Below are 18714 nucleotides of genomic sequence, written 5' to 3' on the forward strand. Positions count from 1 at the left end.
AACTCACCCGCACACTCACTTTTATCTCCCCCACCCCGTCCCACTAAATGGTTCCACGTCGGCTTGTGTGTTTGTGCAAATCAGAGCGCCATTTGACCGACGTTAATTGCTTCTGCTGAGTTCATTTGTGCCCATTGTCATTAACTTGGTATTCATTTCTGCGAGCGGTGCTGGGAGTGCACTCTGGTCCTCTGACGGTGCTATTCCCAGTACATTCCACACTGTCTGTGCTTAACATGAGTCTCTCTCTATCTCTCTCTCTTTCTTTCTCTCTCTCTCTCTCTCTCTCTCTCTCTCTCTCTCTCTCTCTCTCTCTCTCTCTCTCTCTCTCTCTCTCTCTCTAACTCTACCTCTCTAACTCTCCCTCTCTCTACCCTCTCTACCCTCTCTAACTTTCTCCCTCTTGGTCCTCCTCCAACTCCTGAGTGTTTTGTCTCCTTGAGTGCATTCGCAGCTCAAATGATAAATAACAATTCTGCTATCTGACATTTAGGATGGATGTTGTTGGGGTTTGAAGCCTCGCTGTTAGAAATCCAAATAAGCTTCAAGCTATTTTCAACAACCTTATGATGTCTTATCACTTAGAAAAAAAGAAAGAAAAGGGCAAGTGCTCTAATTGTTTTCTTCAGCGCGACACACACCTTGGAGGTGTGCGGCATTGGTAAATGCTACGTTCCTGGGACGTACTCGCTGAACTCCCACACATGTATCAAAGGGGAAGTTCCAAAAAGAAACAGAAAAGCGAAAATCGATGATCTGATCAATCTCAGTCTGGCGCCGGTGATGGTTATTTTCTTTTAGTGGATTGAAACGCCCGAGGGGGGGGGATGTTTTGAAAGCCGCTTAGAGTTGTGACAATGACACGGAAATGATCAGAACTTTCCTCTCCCTCCCTGGGTTTGTTGTCAGCCCAGCCCGATGGAAGGGGAGCAGTGTTTGTGGGGAAGCATGGGAGAATACTGGACCAATTCTCATGATCAGATAATGAGGAGAAATAAATAATCTCTGACTGTTTTAGTGTGGGAATTATTATACATTATCAAACAGCATTTAAGATCTCAACAATTTTTTCTGAAATAGATTTACAATGAAGAGTATTTACAATGTATATAGTAAAAGGGTTAGATATTTGGACTTAATGAAACTACAGTGTGGGCCCATATTAATTTATTAATGCATTATCTTTTCCGGGTGATATTTTTCTGTTTATTTTTCTGTTCTGGCCCATATTTTACCTCCAGGTATGAGGCTGATTAGTCATTACAAGCTGTTTTTAAAGCTAGCCAGTGGTGTCATCTCAAGTGGCAGTGTCCATGCAGATGTATTTTAGACAGATCATACCCTATAATTATACTCCTAGTCATCTGTGAACGGGCATCCTCTCCTATAACCTACCCAAGTTCAGAACGGGGGCGCCAATTGAATCGAGACAAATTGTAATCCAGTTACTCACATTCATACTCTTAACTGTTCTACCTCAATGCCATTTAAACTGGAAATTGAATTTGAATATCCACATGTATGGCCTTTCATGGAGACTCTCGCAGTTTGAATAAAATGGATTACAACTTCACAGTGCTGTGGTGGTCCACACTCTGGGGGGTATTTAGTTGGAACACAAATACTCGCTCTCTCTCGCTCTCTCTCATCCCAAGACTGTGACCGTCTCTGTCTCTCTCTCTCCCTCCTCCCCTCCCCTTGCTGTCACTGTCTATCCCTCTGTTTCGCAGGCAGTGTAAAATGAAAATATAACATACAATATATTTTGAAACAAAATATATAAAAATATATGAATTAATTTTGTAAAAATTAATAAAAAATAAAAAGCCCTTTTCACAGAGGTGTCATTGTAGGACAAACACAGGTGCCTCTAATTATGCTATGGGTCCTCTCCTTTAGTGTACCAGGGCCCGGGAGGCAGTCTTGGCCTCACTAGTTTAGTCCACAACCCGCGTCCCGCTACATAAAAGGACCAGCCCCGTAATTAGCGTAACGAGCGACACCTTTGTGAAAGGCTCCATTAGATGGTCATAACGATGGGTGCATCGAGTGTCTGAAGACGTGTTATAAATACATATCACTCATTGCCTCTTGCAGGTTTGTGTGTATCTAGATTCTGCCTCTGCCGCCCGATTGGTCTGTGTCTGCGATCGCCAGGTCAGGCTGAATGACAGCCAATTAAAACCCTGTTGTACTGAGGTCAATGGATGCTTCATGGTGGAATGCTTATGGAATGAAAAATAGATTATGAGACATTTTATAAACTAAATAACAACATTAGTTATCAGGGAATCAGTGAAATAATAGTTATTTTTTACTCAGATGGAGAAACTAAGCTTGACATGTGTTTGTCTTACATTTAAATGGAATTTATAGGAACAAATGTCTTGGATTTAACTCTGCCTTAATGATCAGGTTTTACTGGAGGGGGTTTGTAGAATGGGTGACTTTTTAAATAAAGTGCTGTAATTTCACGGTAGTAATTTGCCAACGTTTCTCAAGAAATGAGTCCGCTTTGTAATATAAAAAGAAATGAAATGAAACTATAATTCTGAAAGTTATTTTTCAGAAAAGTAATTATCTAGAAAGTTACATTAGTAATTACTGATTGGGGGGCAATATATTTGCTTGTTGAGCTTATGTAGAGGGAAGTCTTGGTGAAAACAACACAGATAATTGTACAAAAATGACGTAGAATAATCTGTTCATAATCATACATATCCTAAACCCCAAGGTAGGTGTCGCGCAGGATATCAAAATGTGGACGAATTTATTAATTTAACACAGAAAGATTGACACAGAATATCTCAATTACACATTTTTGTTAAACAAACACAATACATGCTCCCATTATTCTCTTGATATGCTCTGTTTTGCACTATTATAGTCACAGCAATTATGGTATTTCTCCTTTTGTGCAGATCTCTTGTGTGGGTTCAGTACGTCCCCTCTGAGCTTTTCATTGTGAATGCAATAACCTCCTTAAGCAGCCTTTACTGCCTGTTTTTATGGCTGCCTCCACCGGCCAGAGCGAGCGAGAGGAATTGGTTTAACAGTATTTGAACCTTACATTGCACTTGAATCATTGTACCCTTGGTGTGTCATTGTGGAGGGGGGGGGGGGGGTGGTTGAGAAAACAATACAGGCAAAGGAAAATAAGCTTAATGTGAAATTTGTTCGTTTTATTCAAGTACTGCTTGGAGAACTAAACTATTAATCTTGTCAAAGCAGCAGTTTTTATCATTTACCCTCTGGAGCCTGCGCTACCGAGGTTTGTTCCCTGGCCAGAGATCTTTCTGCTCTTTCTGTAAATTAACTTATTCATACACTTGCCCTTACCACTTTTCCCTGGCACTCTATTCACTCACTTTCTCACATACACACTCACCCCCTCACACACTCTCTTACATCCAGCAGCAGTGAAGAAGTGTGGGTGAGGCGTACGGCTAAATGCCCTTATCTGTTCTTCGATATAAAGTTGTTTATTTATCCACTCACCCTCGCATAACTGCCTTGGAATCCATTCCCTCACTCACTCATCCAACACTAGTAGTTGGTGAGGTGTTGCAGCCACCGCTCAAATGTCTTCCTTGTCTGGGCTAATCCGGAGCACAATGAGATCTTAATGTCGCTGACTCTGGCTCATCACAAATCCAATAGCAATCAGGCGTGTCCTTGGCTGCAAAATGGCAGCATGTTTAGCCATCGACCCGTGCTGCGTGGCTGATGAAAGTGCGGCCCTCGTTGTTTTTACAGTATCGATCAGGCCGCTGGAACAAGAGGAGCCATTTTCTGCTCAATCCCAGCTAACAGGAGTGGGTTTTTATTTTATTTATTTTTTGTTGAACCCCCGGCTCAACGCCGGGTGAACTCAATCTTTAAGGGCTCATAAGGTTGGGGCTTGTGTACGGCCTGTGTGGGGGGGGGTTCTCAGCCTGGAGGTTTTGAACATAGATTTGTTCTCCACTGGTCTTGGTAAACCTCCACGTCTCGACAGCGGTCTTCAGACTGAATGTGGCCTCTATTGACATGTTGTTCTCAGTGTCATTTGTATTGAAATGTCTCTGGATAAAAGCCCGTCCCTAACTAAATGAATAAAGCTAATATCGCATCATTAGCTTGCATTCCAAAAGGTTCTCAATTTATCGAATGAAGAAAAGAAGTGAATTACAAGACAAAAACTAAAAGGCATGAACGGTAAACTCACACAAGAGAGAGAAGTCACATGAATCGATGGGTTTGTGTGTTTGTCAAATGTGGGCCAGCTCTCCCCCATGTCCTTGAGCTATGGGAGGTTATAGATCGCTATACGCTCTTCCCATATTGATATCTCCTGTTGATTTGTATTATTTTTTTTTTTTCCTCATGCCAAAATAGACCTGGGGGTATAGATGAACGCACGCGTGGCCTATTGAGAACGGACTCAGGTCCTTTTTCTTCTTCCCGCTGCCCTTTCATAGCTCCTTTCCTTCTGGTATCGTGTGTGTGTGTGTGTGTGTGTGTGTGTGTGTGTGTGTGTGTGTGTGTGTGTGTGTGTGTGTGTGTGTGTGTGTGTGTGTGTGTGTGTGTGTGTGTGTGTGTGTGTGTGGAGACTGTTATGTGTGTGTGTGTGTGTGTGTGCGTGCGTGTGTGTATAGACTGTTATGTGTGTGTGCGTGTGTGTGTGGGGACTGCTGTGTGTGTGTGTGTACAGTTGTTGTTCTGTAAGTCCCCCGGGGGGGGCCTGGGTTCCAATGCAGTGCGGTGTTGTGAAGACGCTGTTCTGACTTGGATCACGACGGGTGTTTAATACCAGCCACCTCTGGAATACTGATGACAGTGAATCAATGACTGAGTAATTGCTTGTCATACGCATAATGGAGGGAGCCGTTTCTTCTTCTTTCTTCTTCTTTTTGGTTTTTTCTTTTTTTACGAGCCAACTTTCGATTTCTGAAGTTCACTGAACCCGTGTTCACCCCTTCGTAGACGCTACCTCGCTGCAGTCATTATCTATTTCTCTCCGATCAGCAATGGATAAATATATCCCCAAGTTTAGTCTGTGTTTAATGAGAAGGGGTTAAAATATGAGGAGACTAAGACACCACCGAGGCTAGCCCAATGCTGGGTTTACCATCGTAATCAGGGGGGATTGATTCCAAGACCCCTCTTCTGGGGCTGGAGCAGTCCTGTGTTCCTGGCATCACTGTACCCAATGGCTCAGGGATATTCAGAAATTGCTTCTTAATACAAAAAAGACATCTAAATGTATACGTATATTCATGTATTTTACTGTCAATGTTTATTTTCAAGCCAACATTGCCTATTCATTCATTAGACAGTACTACATTCTGTGTGTGTGTGTGTGTGTGTGTGTGTGTGTGTCATATAAAAACCATACCCAGTTACTGCCATGATGCCCCATCACACGGTCTCATCCTCCTTTCTCACTTCCTGTTTCCTGTCTGCCTCCCAGCAACTGATGAGGGAACGTCAGCAGATGGCCAGCCGACCCTTCGCCTCAGTTGCCGTGGCTCTGGGGATGGGGGCGGAGCATACTGAGGTGGTGCAGCCCCTGATTGACGTGAGTAAAATACTTGACACAGAATATGTACACATAATTAATTTATTGTTGATTGATTATTTTGTCCAGTGTTGAGGGTGTTTCACTCCTAGTCGAAAGGTTATGGGATCAAGCCCCGATTTCCACATCCTATCTGAAGGCATCCTTAAGCGAGATGCCCTATCCCCTAACTGTTCCTTAATGACAGCTAGGGGATCTGATACTGAATTCACTCGACGTCACTCTTGATTAAAGCGTCTGGAGGACTTAATAGTTAACCGTAACAATTTACTATGCGGGGCCAGCTGTTTAAAAGTCATGGCAGGTGAGGCGGTGAGGAAGATAATACTAAAGGCTTGCAGCTATTTTGATGTACTATTAAGGAGGTTATAAAGAATCATTGTAAAGTAGTACTACCTTTGATCAGACGTATAGTTAGGATTAAGGGGTTAACCGTAATCATAAATATTCTGCTATTCTTTATTTTGGGTTTATCCAAGGCATTTTTCAGTGATGTACACACATCTTATTTTATGCCTGTGAATGTACACCTACGGTTGTAAGACCGAGGGCTTTGACCGACACAGGGAGAGGTTATTAAGGCATGACCGCCAGGTAATTAGAATAATGGACATAAGCAATCTGCCACGGTGTTATGATTACTTTCAAAAACCCTAATCACGTTAATGTCCTGAATGAATTATTATCATCAGCCGGTAAACGCGTTCCTCATCCTACTGTCCCTCATTCCCTGAGCTAGTCTGTGTATCGCATTCACCATTTGTGGATGGATTTGTGGATGGAGGGCATAATTCCAGAAAAGCACAGCAATTATTGCATCAGATAATGTATATAAAATACAATGAATCTGTGAGATACAAGATATCCCCGATTCACAATTCACTGTGTCTTGTGTTGACACTGGTGGTGGTGCTGGATTAATTCAGTTAATTCAGTGGCATGACATGGGCATAATGGACGTGGGCCAGCTTTATTTGCATCCTCTACAGCAGAGCTGCACAGCCCAGTGTAGCCAGCTCTCATCCATAGAGCACCTTCCATGCACCCAGCTAGGGAGCCGCATCGAGTTCTCATAAACAAAGGCACAAGTCTCCGGTTTGTGGAGTTATTATGCTTCCCCCAACCTTATATTCTCAATGATAATCAAAAATGGCTTTGATTTGGGTCCAGATTTATTCATTTCTGACCGCGCAAGCAAAGCTCAATACGGAAATGACTATCGCCAAAAATTTAGTATTAGTAAGCGTAAAAGCAGTTTGACCGTTTGAACACGGCGATTCATTATTTCTGGCCTTTATTTCTCTCTTAGTTACTCCAACAGACTTCTCTGGAGTGCTTAAGTACATGAACACAGACCTAAAGTCTCTGGATCACAGCTCGGCAGAAACAAAGCGTTGTTCTGGAGCACTTAGAAGAGCTCACCCTTGTCGCTCCGCACCGAAGCAGCGCCCCAACCTCCGTCTGGCGGGAAGCGAAGCAACCGTAGCACAAAGGCTCGGCGTTCGCTGTTAGCAAAGCGCTGAGCACCACTCCAGAAGCATTATGGGATGGCGGAGGATGGCGCGGAGAGGCTGAAGGGGTGAAAAGTAAAGTGGCAAAGTCACACCTGAAAGCACTTAGTCCCTTTCAGGTTTTGTCTCTCTCATCAAGCGGCCGCCTCCCGTCTTGCCAGGAGACACAAAAGCTTGCGTGAGGCGTGAAGTGACGGCACTTTTACATAAATATTAGACTGTAAACAAGTGATTAGCTGGGGAATAATGGAGCACCTGCCACGTCGCAACGGTGTACGCTTTTGGTGGGAAATGAAGTATGTGAGAGTACTTGGAGAACTGATGTATGGAAACTTCATCAACGCAGCTCAAAGCTTGTTGCTGCCACTGCTGTTTCCCGTTAGTCAAGAAGAAACGCAACCACAGGAAGTTTCTGTGAATAAATCTCTCCCAAGCTATTGGATCGTAAGATTGGAGTGACATCTTCCATAGGGCTGTTTGGTCGGTTGAACCATTGGTTGTTCATCCAAATTCTCATCAACCACTGGTGATCCTTTCATTAAGGAAAAAAGTGCTTCTAAGTACCTTATTTTCGCGGTTGGCTGGGACAAATGCAGACTAGTAAAAATACAATTTAAGGCTCTGTAGTTTCTGTTTTAATAATCATATGGTTAAATTGACTTTTGAAACAGGAGGACAAAACAATGTCACAGAAGTCGTCTGTGTGGCAGCATTTTATAAAACTGGGGATAAGTTAATATCTTTCAACACTCAATTAACTTGAATGTGAACATATCAGAATTGGCACCTTAGCAAGAACCGAAGCACCATCCATCTCGACACCTTATAATAAACACTGAACTAAACCTAAAATCGACTCCTCCGACGTGTGTTGTCTATGTACTACATCATGACGCTGCTGATTAAATGAATCTAATCTATCTAGATGAAGTACATATTTTCTTTCATTATTTATTTTGAACAAACGATTGGGTTGTAGAGTTGGTCGAATTTCAGTCAACCAGGGTTTTCTTTGGTTGTCAAATAATCATCTCTTGCAAGTACGTGAAATTAAAATAAATGAACTGAATAAACAACCTAGCAATTAAACCGAAGACAACCTGCTGTAACTGACTTTTTTTCCCTCTTCTTCTAAAATCACACCGGTGTGTGATTTCAGTAGCATGGTAGCATTTACCGGAACCCATTACATGGAGGGCTCTGGGTCTGTTGTTATCGTTCTTTATTAGTATGCTCATGCTCGGGGCTCTTTTTATTGAGGAAAGGCAGAAGGCAGTTCCATAGCCGTCTGCGCTCTAGCTGTATATGTGTATGTTGGACCCAGTACAGCTCCATCATTGCCCTGGCTCTAACTGAAGGTGACCATACGAAGCCACGGCCTGGTTTTCTTTTATGGCGGTTAATTGAGCCGGCATCTGGCGTCGTTTAGTTGTTTAGAATGTCGGTTAATGACAATGAGGACGCCACTGCCAAGCTCGCTCGCGGCGTGGATTCCTCTGCTCCACTGGCGCGGTAACGGCAGCCGTGTTGGCATTAGCGCTGACACCACCGTGCTTCAGTCAATCCTGACGTCTTGAGAGTAAAGCAAGCTGACTCAGGTTTGGCTAGCCCCTTTGTTTGTGTCTTAGAGTTAACTGAATTAAAGTGGGCGTCCGTCTGCGTTCGTTGTGTGTTCAGATACTTTTATGAGATGCTTTTTGCTGTCAAGGGATTAGTATCCAAAGACTATAATATAAATGAAGAAAGTTTCAAGAAGGCTTAAAGCTGCCCCTCCTCCCGCCTAACTCTCCCCCCGTGTCATTAACCCAGAACCGGTCCCCCCTGCCTCCGCTGGCTCTGTCCACGTCCACTTTGGCCTAAGCACGCAGATCGGTGCCCATTTTCCTGATTTGGAGGCTCAGCCCCCGCCCCTCGGACACCACCACACCCGTCCCTCCCCAGATATGGCCGCTGCTTTTCAGCCAATCAGAACGCAGCTCTGCCTGACACAGATGTCTCTCCTGACTGTGTCGGGCGTCCAACATATGGAGCGGCTAACGAACGGCCAGCGTGATGGATGATACCTGTCAGGAGGGGTGTGTGTGTGTGTGTTTTGTTAATAGATGAATGAGAGCAGGCTGCGTTGGATGCAGAGTGTCTCGTGTCCTCTGGTTTATTGTGAAGTAGACAGTTGAAGGACCTAATCCCAGCATTCTAGACATGTTTTGGGGGGTGGGGCAGGTATCGGGTTAGATCTCTAATGTGTGTAGGCATCCTAAGGACACGCAGGCTGTACCAGTTACCCTACATGCTCTCTTCATGACCTGCCTCTGAATACCTTGGAGTCAAGTAGATTAAATTGGTGCACAAATTGGTGTCATACGAACACGTACGTGAGTACATGAGCGGTGAAGTGAAACGTGGAGAACTCGTACTCGTGTACGAGTTCAAGGGGGTGTATAACCAAATGATCAGCGGTATCATAAAAATCACTACCAGCTATAACGCCACGAGAGTGAAGTGGACGTACCAGGGGATAGGTGGTGCGGCCCTCTGCAGAAAGGGCTTTGAATCAATTCAAAGCCCTTTTCTTAGAAAATCCTATTAACCGTACCTTTGTGAACCACACACTTATAACCATAAATAGCTATGCCAGAGACAGGCTTGGAGATTTAAGTATAATTAATGTCAAAAAGGCGCCATTTCGCTGTCATCGCCCTGCCAGGCTCCAATGGAGATGACGTAGCAGCGTGTTGCTGATTGGGGGGCCGGCGGTGGGCTACCTCTTGGGGCCCGGGCTGGATCTAATGATGCTTCACTCAGTGATGCGTGCAGGGGTTACAGCCCCCCCCCCCCCCCGGCAGAGCGTCCGCCGTGCGCGCGTACGAACACGGCCTACATTCAGCTTCATTAGCGGGACCACTCGGGTGGGCCTGGAATGGCGTGCCGTCAAATTGTCCTTTGCGTGACAGCGGTGGTTTAAAACGCGGGGGCATCTGGAGATGGGGAGAGCGTACCTTTCACAGATGCCTGGAAACAGACGGCGAACAGGTCATGGAAATTAATTGGGCTAAACAATGGCGGCATCACTCACATACGGTCACCCCCCTCCCCCCAGACCCTGCCCACCTCACGCCTGCCTCTAGTGCCAGCTACTGCTCTCGTACGACTGTGGTGCTTTAACCTGTTAAGCCCTAGGCCTATTTCACAGGCCTCCTGCCTGAAATGACATGCCCAAAATGAATGAGTATGCCTCCACAACTACAAGGGCTATAAATAAAGTTGGTTTCAAAAAGAAGGTAACACCTGTGAGGTGGTTGCAGAAGTGTCAGAATCAATATAGATGTTACTGTGTCAGAGTAAATTCAGCTAGAACATAGTAAGAAATTTCAATTTTCGCCTAGAGAAAACACATTATTTAGAGTGAATACCACCTTGAAACTATGGGATAGTAGCCCAGAACCTTTAGGGAAACATATAACAACATCTGATGAGTACCCTGTTCCAGGATAAATGCTAATAAAGTGAATGAAGTGATTTTAGAGAGGTTTAGTACAGGTAGGTCCAGGTGGAATAAATGGTGCTATTTGGGCACTTTTGGGCACCATCAGTGACATTTCACCTTTCTAAGGTACCAGACTGTAAAACAAATTTTATTTCACTGACATATCACTATAGGTATTCATTCCATCCAAATTTAACAGTTTTGAAAATTCACCCAGACCTCTATACATTTTCCCAGTCAAAGAAAACCATGCAATCGAAATGAAGTTTGACTCCAACTGGAGCGGATATATTTGAGAACAACATATAATAAAACCATACTGTAAAAACAAAGGTAAAAACACAGCTAAAGACTACAATCACTAGGGATAAAGATATATATATGTAAACACGCTGGCAGAAACTTTGAACAGATATAACTAACTAACTAAAACTAACTATATACACTAAGGGCTGTCATGCCACTGCTGGAAGCAGTTATTTTTGGAAGTGAAGCACAAAGGGACCTGGCACTTCCTGCAGTACAATTAATCCGTGTCCAGTTCTGGCAAAAGCAAGTCACTGTCGTCAGACGAGGACTCGAAAGGGACTACAGTAGCCCAACATGTCGCTAGTAATGATTGCAAATGCCTCCGCAATCTCATAGGTCTTTCTCCTGCCTGCCATTATTTATTTGAAAAGAAAAACAAATGGAGAAAAAAAAGGCAAGAAAAATACAAAATAACTAGCTAACTACTAGCTAGCCAGGAATGCAAACGTTGTAAGAAGCGTGTTGTAGGAGCATATGTCTCTATCTAGCCGGAGTGTCTGCTCTGAGAATGTTCTCGGCGCTTCTGGCGCGAATTATGCTGACCTTACAGTCAAACGCGGGAAGATATATTGGGTATGCATTGGTCCATTTGGATGATTGACCCCTTTACCGAACCGTCAGAGCCAATAGAGTCGAGGGACAGTCAAATCGAGGGACCCAAATCCATGTAAAAAAAACACCATTCGCCAATCAAAAGTATCACACTGTATAACGTTTTCTATTTGTTTATTTATTTTGCTCTTCTTTGGCTGCTAGTTCAGTGAGTTTTCGTCGTAGAGTGATGAGAGTGATATCATTGGAATCTGTGGAGCCTCAGCTTTCGTTTGTGTGGGTGGCATGAAGTAGCAAAATCGGCGGCGGCCTGTATGCGCGCATGCACGTTTTGCTACGGGCTCATTTAGTTGCTTGGTGTTAGAATTGTGTTTTGTTTAGGTAAAAATGGTTATCATGGGCTTTTAGCTGAGCTTCTTCCTGTTACGTGGGTATGCACCATGGACATGTTGGAGCATGGTGGTGCTGTTTACAGCACACGTTGGCGCAGCTGCCCCCGCCCCCGGGGGCGCTCAGGTTTAAGAGGTTATTGGGGGGTGTTATGCCGATTCCTGGTGTGGATATTTGTTCTCGCTTAAGGAGATTCTTTCATCCAAAGTTACGTCACAATTGAACAGTGGCTTCAGTTTCCAGCCATCGCATAGATAAAAAAGTGTTGACATGCAAAAGGGTCAAACCTCCAACCTCTAGAAGCATCTACAATATGATTGTTTCTTCAGGTTGAATTTTTTTGAACTGCCCAAAGTCAATCCATTTATGCGCATGAAACCCTTTTTGTAAATAAACACAAAAACAGCCATTTAAATGGGCGTAGAACCATGAAAGGTTAGACCCTCCCCGGTGGGGTCTGAAGATAAATTCGCTCTTTGCCCAGAACGAGCCGACCAGCTAGATTGGTGATCTTTTGTTTTTGTTTCTGCTACGCTTGGCCACGCCTCGTCACCCTCCAGTCTCCCTCCTCCTCCTCCTCCTCCTCCCTCCTCTGCTGTGTTCCCCTGCCTGCTCCTCGTCCGCCTGCCTCCAACCTCCATTGGTTCTCCTCCGTTCTGCGATGTAAATGAAAGCCGGGACTGTTTACCGTTATTGTCACCAGTGAACGTTTGTCCTCCCCCTTCCCTCTCGCCCTCTTTCTTTCTTAGGTTGGTATTTGAAAACCACTCATCCAAACATGAGGCCATGTTTTCGGCCTCATATGGCTCATATTGGTAATCCCTCCTTGCGCTGTTAAGTTTATGTTGACAAAAGAAGCGTCCTTGCCCCCATCTTTTAGTAAGACGACTGCATAGCCGTGCGTCTTAGCCGGCATTTTCAACCTGCTTCAACGGTGACACTAGAGCAAGGCACCCGGCATTACCAGGGCCGCCGCCGGCGAGAGAGTAGCCTCCGCCGCTGGCGAGAGAGTACCCTCTGCGGGCGAGCAAGAGAGTAATCTCAGCGGGCGAGCAAGAGTGTAGAATCAGCGGGCGAGCGATAGAGTAGCCTCCGTGGGCCAGCGAGAGAGAGCTCAGCCTCTGCGACTGTTAGCAAATGAGAAGCCTCTCAGTGCTGATTAAGGGAGCGGCTGGCGGCGGAGAGGGGCTGGCGTGCGGCCCTTCCTCCCAGAGTGCTTTGTGAGTCCGGCACTTACATATTTATCGGTACTCTGGAGGAGACGCCACATGGAGGTTGGTGACGGAATACCTGGCTGCTGCTGCTGCTGCTGCCTCCTTCACCTGCTGTTACCGGAACCACTTTAAAAGACACAGTTTTTGCCTGAAGTCACCTGAGAGGCACTTTTATCCAGAGGGACAAGTTGGAAGGGTTCAGGGCTCAATAAAAGTATGCTACGGACATGGGGATCACTGTACACTTCTGGGTGTAAGCAGAACAACCTAGCCACTATGTTAAGTTACAGCTTGAATTCTTGGGAAATATTGATTATTTCTCCCCACATGGATGTCACATCACACCTCTTGTGCATTGATGTGCATTGTATATAATATCCATGGCCTTCGAATAGAGGAGTTACTTTGATTTTAAAAAACTAACCACGGTGTTTGTAGTATGGATCACCTCACGGTAATGGTGGCCATATATTGCGTATTTTACACTCTTCCGATTGCACATCATCAGATGTGCAGGGAATTCATTCAAGTGGCAAACATTTTGAGTTAATTTAAGTTGTTTAATAGAAATTGCCAACCGTCTTGCCTGTGGCAAAGTGAATAATGTTTTGGTAAAGAATGCTGTACCTCTTAGAGTCGGTTCAGAGTTCATTTGTTTTAAAGTCCATGGTTTTTCGGTCTGAGTTTTTTTTTTTTTTTAAACGCATGAAGCAAGGGTGACTGAGGGTTTCTGTGGCAGTAATTAGGGAGGCGTGTGACACGTTAATTGCAGCTCGTCTTGGAGTTGATCCGTACCCCAGGCGCGGAGAAAGCTGGGGTTGGGCTGGTCACCATTTTGGAAAAAAGCCTTGAGAAACTGTTTAGAATAGGTTTGCTTGTTGGTGCAAGGTTCTTGGTTCATTGCGGGAATTAAATTTGGACTTTGCTTCTTATTTTCATTGTGCAATTTGTCAGAAGTCAGTGAATGAGAACTGTCAAAAGTTGAACTTTTTGTTTTTTTTCTGTATCTCAACTTTTGACATTTGTTGAAAGCTTTTTTTATTCCTCAATTTATTGTCAGTTTTATTATGTTGCCCACGTTTTAAAATGATTCTTTAATTTCAAGTTCTAGTCCTGTCATTGTATTCTAAATAAAAAAATAAAAAAGTCCACCTCCATGATGTAATTTGGCAAAAAACAGCTCAGAAGTATTTGCTCTACGTGCGTTTCATTAGCGACTTTGTCCTTTAGCGGGGTGATATAATTCTGGCATGACGAGAGGAGTTTAAAGTGGGATGTCGCTGCTGACAATGAATTATGGATATTTCCATTTCAAGGTGTGAGCATTCTCCATTTGGTGCTCCATCATGGTTTATGGCTCCTGGCGACTCACAGGGTCAGACTGAGCAGGCTCGTCTGTGTTTACCTGTCTGCTGAGTTATTACTACAAATGTGCTTTCTACACAGAAATGCCCCCCCATACACAAAACACACACAAATGCATGCATGCACTCATGCATACAAACACACATATTCAAACATCAAAACATGCAAATACCAATATCACAGAACATGTACAAATTACTTTAATAATGAATTGTCCTCCTTCGCTAAGCATGTATAACCACCTTGATTACTAGAACTACAACTCTTTTCTGTGTCTGACGATGCTGCCAAACAAATAACAGTTATCGGATTTGACTTTGTTACTCAGTTACTCAAAAAAACATTTATCAAATTTGTGGTTGTGTGTGTATTGGTTTTTGTTAGCATGTTTCAATGTATCCTTCTCCGTTGGTTCCCAGGGCTCTCCGAAGCCCATCGCCGTGGAGCCGTGCCTCGGGGGGAAGGCGGCTGTCCTCACCGTCCTGGTGAAGCTCCCCACGGGGCCCCTGGGCCTCCCACCCCCCGGACAGTCTGGTGAGGACACACACACTCACACACACACACACACACACACACACACACACAGACTCACTGTGAATAAGGGCTATACAGATTGACTTGACACATGCAGAGATACTAAGCCCGATTAGTGACTAATTTATCTCACATTTCTTTGGCAAGCTTGGGGTCATCCATATTTAAACATAGATTTACCAAATTGAATCGATCAGACAAAGGAACTATATCTGAATTTAAATATGTTTTCCATTAAAAAAATCCTATTTCAGACCTAAGTCGTGCAAATGAACATTTTAAATCACGAAGATCAAGGCTGATGTTGTTTGCAGCGTGATTCTCTAGAGTTGCAAGACCTCCAAACAGCTTTACCTCAAACACAAATACATAAGAAAGGTGGACTTCACAACCATCTTATTGTTGTGATTTTAAATGTGTTTGTGTGTATGGCGATGCGTAATCCACTTTCCCACCATTAGCCTCTAAGCAAAAGTCTCAGTAATGCTAGCGAGCGACGGAGCAACAGATTGTGATGACTGCTGTTTGTTCCCTTCCTGCCCGCCAACACTTTACGTCCACGAGGTGCTAAAAGCACACTCAGCGCCAGTGGTTATCAAACGACCTTTCCGCTCAACACGAGACGCGAGTCTGACATCAATGAGTCATAAAATCAACTGAAGAGAACGACGACAGAGACGTAGCACTAGGCTGCCTGTGCAGTCTTCTCAGTCGCATAAAGCTAAAGATCCCTTCGAGTCCCACATAATGGTGTGGCTCTTTACACGTTGTGAAGGAACCGGTGTAGCGCTTTGGTGTAAGGAGGTAATGCTGGCAGCTTTCCTACCGTAATAGCTCTACATATGAACCTTAGTATTGTTCTGTCATACTAATGTTGGCACCGAACCATCCGTCAATGTAGTCTGGGGGCAATGGGAACTTAAGTCCACTGGGATGAGCTCACATCAAGTGACTCAAACTGTTGTTAAAAAAAGAACAAAAACACATTTAATGAAATGGAATGAAGGGAGACATGAGCAGATAAGAGGAACACAAACACATAACTGTATGCACGCCCACGCACACACAGATACCCACATACTCCCACAGAGATGCCTGCGCGCCGCTAAACGGCACCCAGGCACACACCGAGTTTCCCCTCCGCTGGCCTCCAGAACCGGACCGCAAGCGGAGGTAATCTGTCAAGCCACCTTCGCACCATGAATCAGTGGGTTTCAATCAGGTCCTCATGTAGCTGGATACCAGCTGTCACCACCCATGGGTGGGAGCGGGGGTGTGTGTGTGTGTGTGTGTGTGTGTGTCTTGTGGTCTCTCTGATGATGCGTTGCGTTATCTCCGTTCGTCAGACAACTCTGACGTCGAGGCTGCAGGGAACACTTTATTTAGGGGTTAATTCCCTGGTGCGCAAGCTCCGCCCACCTCGCTGTAGTAGCCAATGACACGCTCTGGTTCAGACCGTTTGTCTGAGAGGCCCTTCACTGGGAGCAGGGCCAGAGTTACCAGAGCAGAACGCATTCTCTTTTTCACGCACACACACACAAACACACATTTGCCTGTAGCCAATAATTTGCAGTGACCAATATGATGGGCTGTCTTTTTGTCACCATGCTATAGACAGCTACTGCTACTATCGACAGACAGCTAGTTCTACATGGCTACAAACAGCTAGCACTACTAGCTCCGGACCGCTAGCAATGTGTAGCTACAGGCCCCCCTCCCCTTGCAGTCCCAGCATGGGGCTGCAAGGGGAGGGTCTGATCCAGCCTGCTGGTGTAGGCCTGCTGACGCTAGCTAACGCTCTGGAGGACGTTCCGATGCCTTTATGACCCCAGGAGAGGCAGCGGAACCACAGAAGCTGCTGCTGTTCCCCCGCTGACAACTGCTGCCGCAGAATCTACTAAACAAACCCCGGGCTAGACACAGGCACACACACAACGCCTTCGCCACAAGTTAGCGTGTCGTTTTATGGCTAGCCCTTTCTGTTTGAAATCGTTTATGCAGCCCCTGGATTTAAATCCTCAGCCTCTGGGCGGAATCTGGGAACGGTCGGTTGGTTCTTTGTCGAATTGCTCTGACTGCCGCTCTGCGTCTGGTGTCGAAAGAATAAATAATAATCAACAGAAATAAACTCCCCCTTTTCGGTTTCGGTTCAATTTTTAGTTTGAATCCGTTTTTGTGACTGCTTTGTGAACGGTGTCGAATAAATTAATCAAATCAATCCGAAAATAATTGAATGCCTGTTTCTTTGCGGCTCTGTGACTGGTCCATACAGAACCTAAATAAAGTCTTTGCGTCTTTGTCCCGACCCAGGGGTGACGGTGGCCAGCGCGCTGATAGACATCTCTCAGGTGAAGACGTCGGACTTCAAGGACAAGACTCTGGGCTTGAAGAGCCGCAAGGCTCACCCGCCGGCCCACCAGGGCACCTGCGTCTGAGCCCCCCCCCCCCCAGCCCTCCACGGGGGGGTGGGGGGTGTGACGGCTCCAAGCTGAGCGGCCGGCATCCAGTCGGAGCACGCTATAGAGGCAGCAGGGAGGAAGGAGAGGGATATGAGACTCCATTTGCCTGCACTCCCCTTAGCGTCTCAGCTTTTCCACCGCTTAAGCAAAACGTGTCCTAGATCTGCTCTCCATCTCACTCGAACACACACACACCTCTCACCTATCACCTCGCCCCATAACCGGAGGGCAAGCACCTGGACCCCTCAAGGTCATCCATTGTGTCTTCGTCATGGAGACGCTCCGAGCCGCTGGCCAGAAAGAGATGTCATGTGACTTCAAGCATCCTTCGCTGTATCACCAAACATCTCTGGTCAAGCTTTTGTATGTGAAAGTGATTGCACGTGACACATTTTTGGTCATGTGATCAGCGACCCTTGACCCTCGTTCAAGTCTGTCCGTCCGTCGGTTGGTTAACCAAACTTTGCTTATTCCTTCCACGTATGTGTGTGTGTGTGTGTGTGTGTGTGTGTGTGTGTGTGTGTGAACCTTGTGACGCTACCCTCCCACTCTCTGTTCCAGCTCAAGTCTGCATTTTTAGTGCAATACATTTTAAACAAATAAACTATTCCATGAAATCGTCGCAGCGAGAGAGGAAATCACTCTGAGGCGAGGTCTAGCTCCTGGGGGCTTTGAGAAGCAGATTCTCAATTGTTTTGTCTTCACCTCGGATATGTCAATTTTTTGTTTGCTCGCCCACGACCCAAACTGGATGATACAGCTGTTTTAAAAATAATCATGTACATAACAGAGACCTCGCTCTGTGGTTTTTCTTTCGGGATGTCTTCTCTACTACGAATTGTCGAGTGTCTCTTCGCAGCAACCGAAACAGCTTGAAATGGAGAACTTGTGCGAACGGTGAACATTTATGCGCATGGGACGGAAAAAGATGTTTGCTGGACACTCACACTATCGGACAACATAACTGTGTATATTGTTGTTTTTTATTATTGTTTTTCAAGAGGCATATTTAGGGGTGGGGGGGGGGGGGGGGTTAACATGCCTTTGAAACGCCTGTGTTGCCTGTGAAACTGTTTTTAACTCCTGCGGAGGGTGTGTGTTTTGCAGTTTTTACTTTGGAATGATGTTGACATTGTGTCGCGTCCGGTTGTCTCGCCCTCCTGGACGTGTAACGGTGTCTTTAACGAACAAATGTGTGTCTTGGTTCTTTTTTTTTTTACTCTTATGTCAGATGGATGTGGGTTTTTTTTTATTACAGAAGGACGAAGAGAAGCGTTTGACTTTAGCCCTCGTCCATAAGGTGTGTGACGACTCGGTCTGTTACTAGTCTAGTGGA

General features: G+C 45.2%; 1 protein-coding gene across 2 annotated transcripts in view; it reads left to right on the forward strand.

Moving 5' to 3' along the window:
* The window catches only part of atrnl1b (attractin-like 1b), an 88348-nt gene extending 69970 nt beyond the window's left edge, over window positions 1-18378 (forward strand). For both annotated transcript variants that reach the window (XM_079757465.1, XM_079757466.1), the window contains exons 27-29: window positions 5453-5560; window positions 14805-14919; window positions 17230-18378. In XM_079757465.1, coding sequence (XP_079613591.1) covers window positions 5453-5560; window positions 14805-14919; window positions 17230-17354 — 348 coding nt within the window. In that variant the 3' untranslated portion in view covers window positions 17355-18378. The remainder of the gene's footprint in view (window positions 1-5452; window positions 5561-14804; window positions 14920-17229) is intronic.
* Window positions 18379-18714: the final 336 nt, after the last annotated feature.

The sequence above is a fragment of the Pollachius pollachius genome (assembly GCF_949987615.1).
Source record: "Pollachius pollachius genome assembly, chromosome: 19".
Lineage (NCBI taxonomy): Eukaryota > Metazoa > Chordata > Actinopteri > Gadiformes > Gadidae > Pollachius > Pollachius pollachius.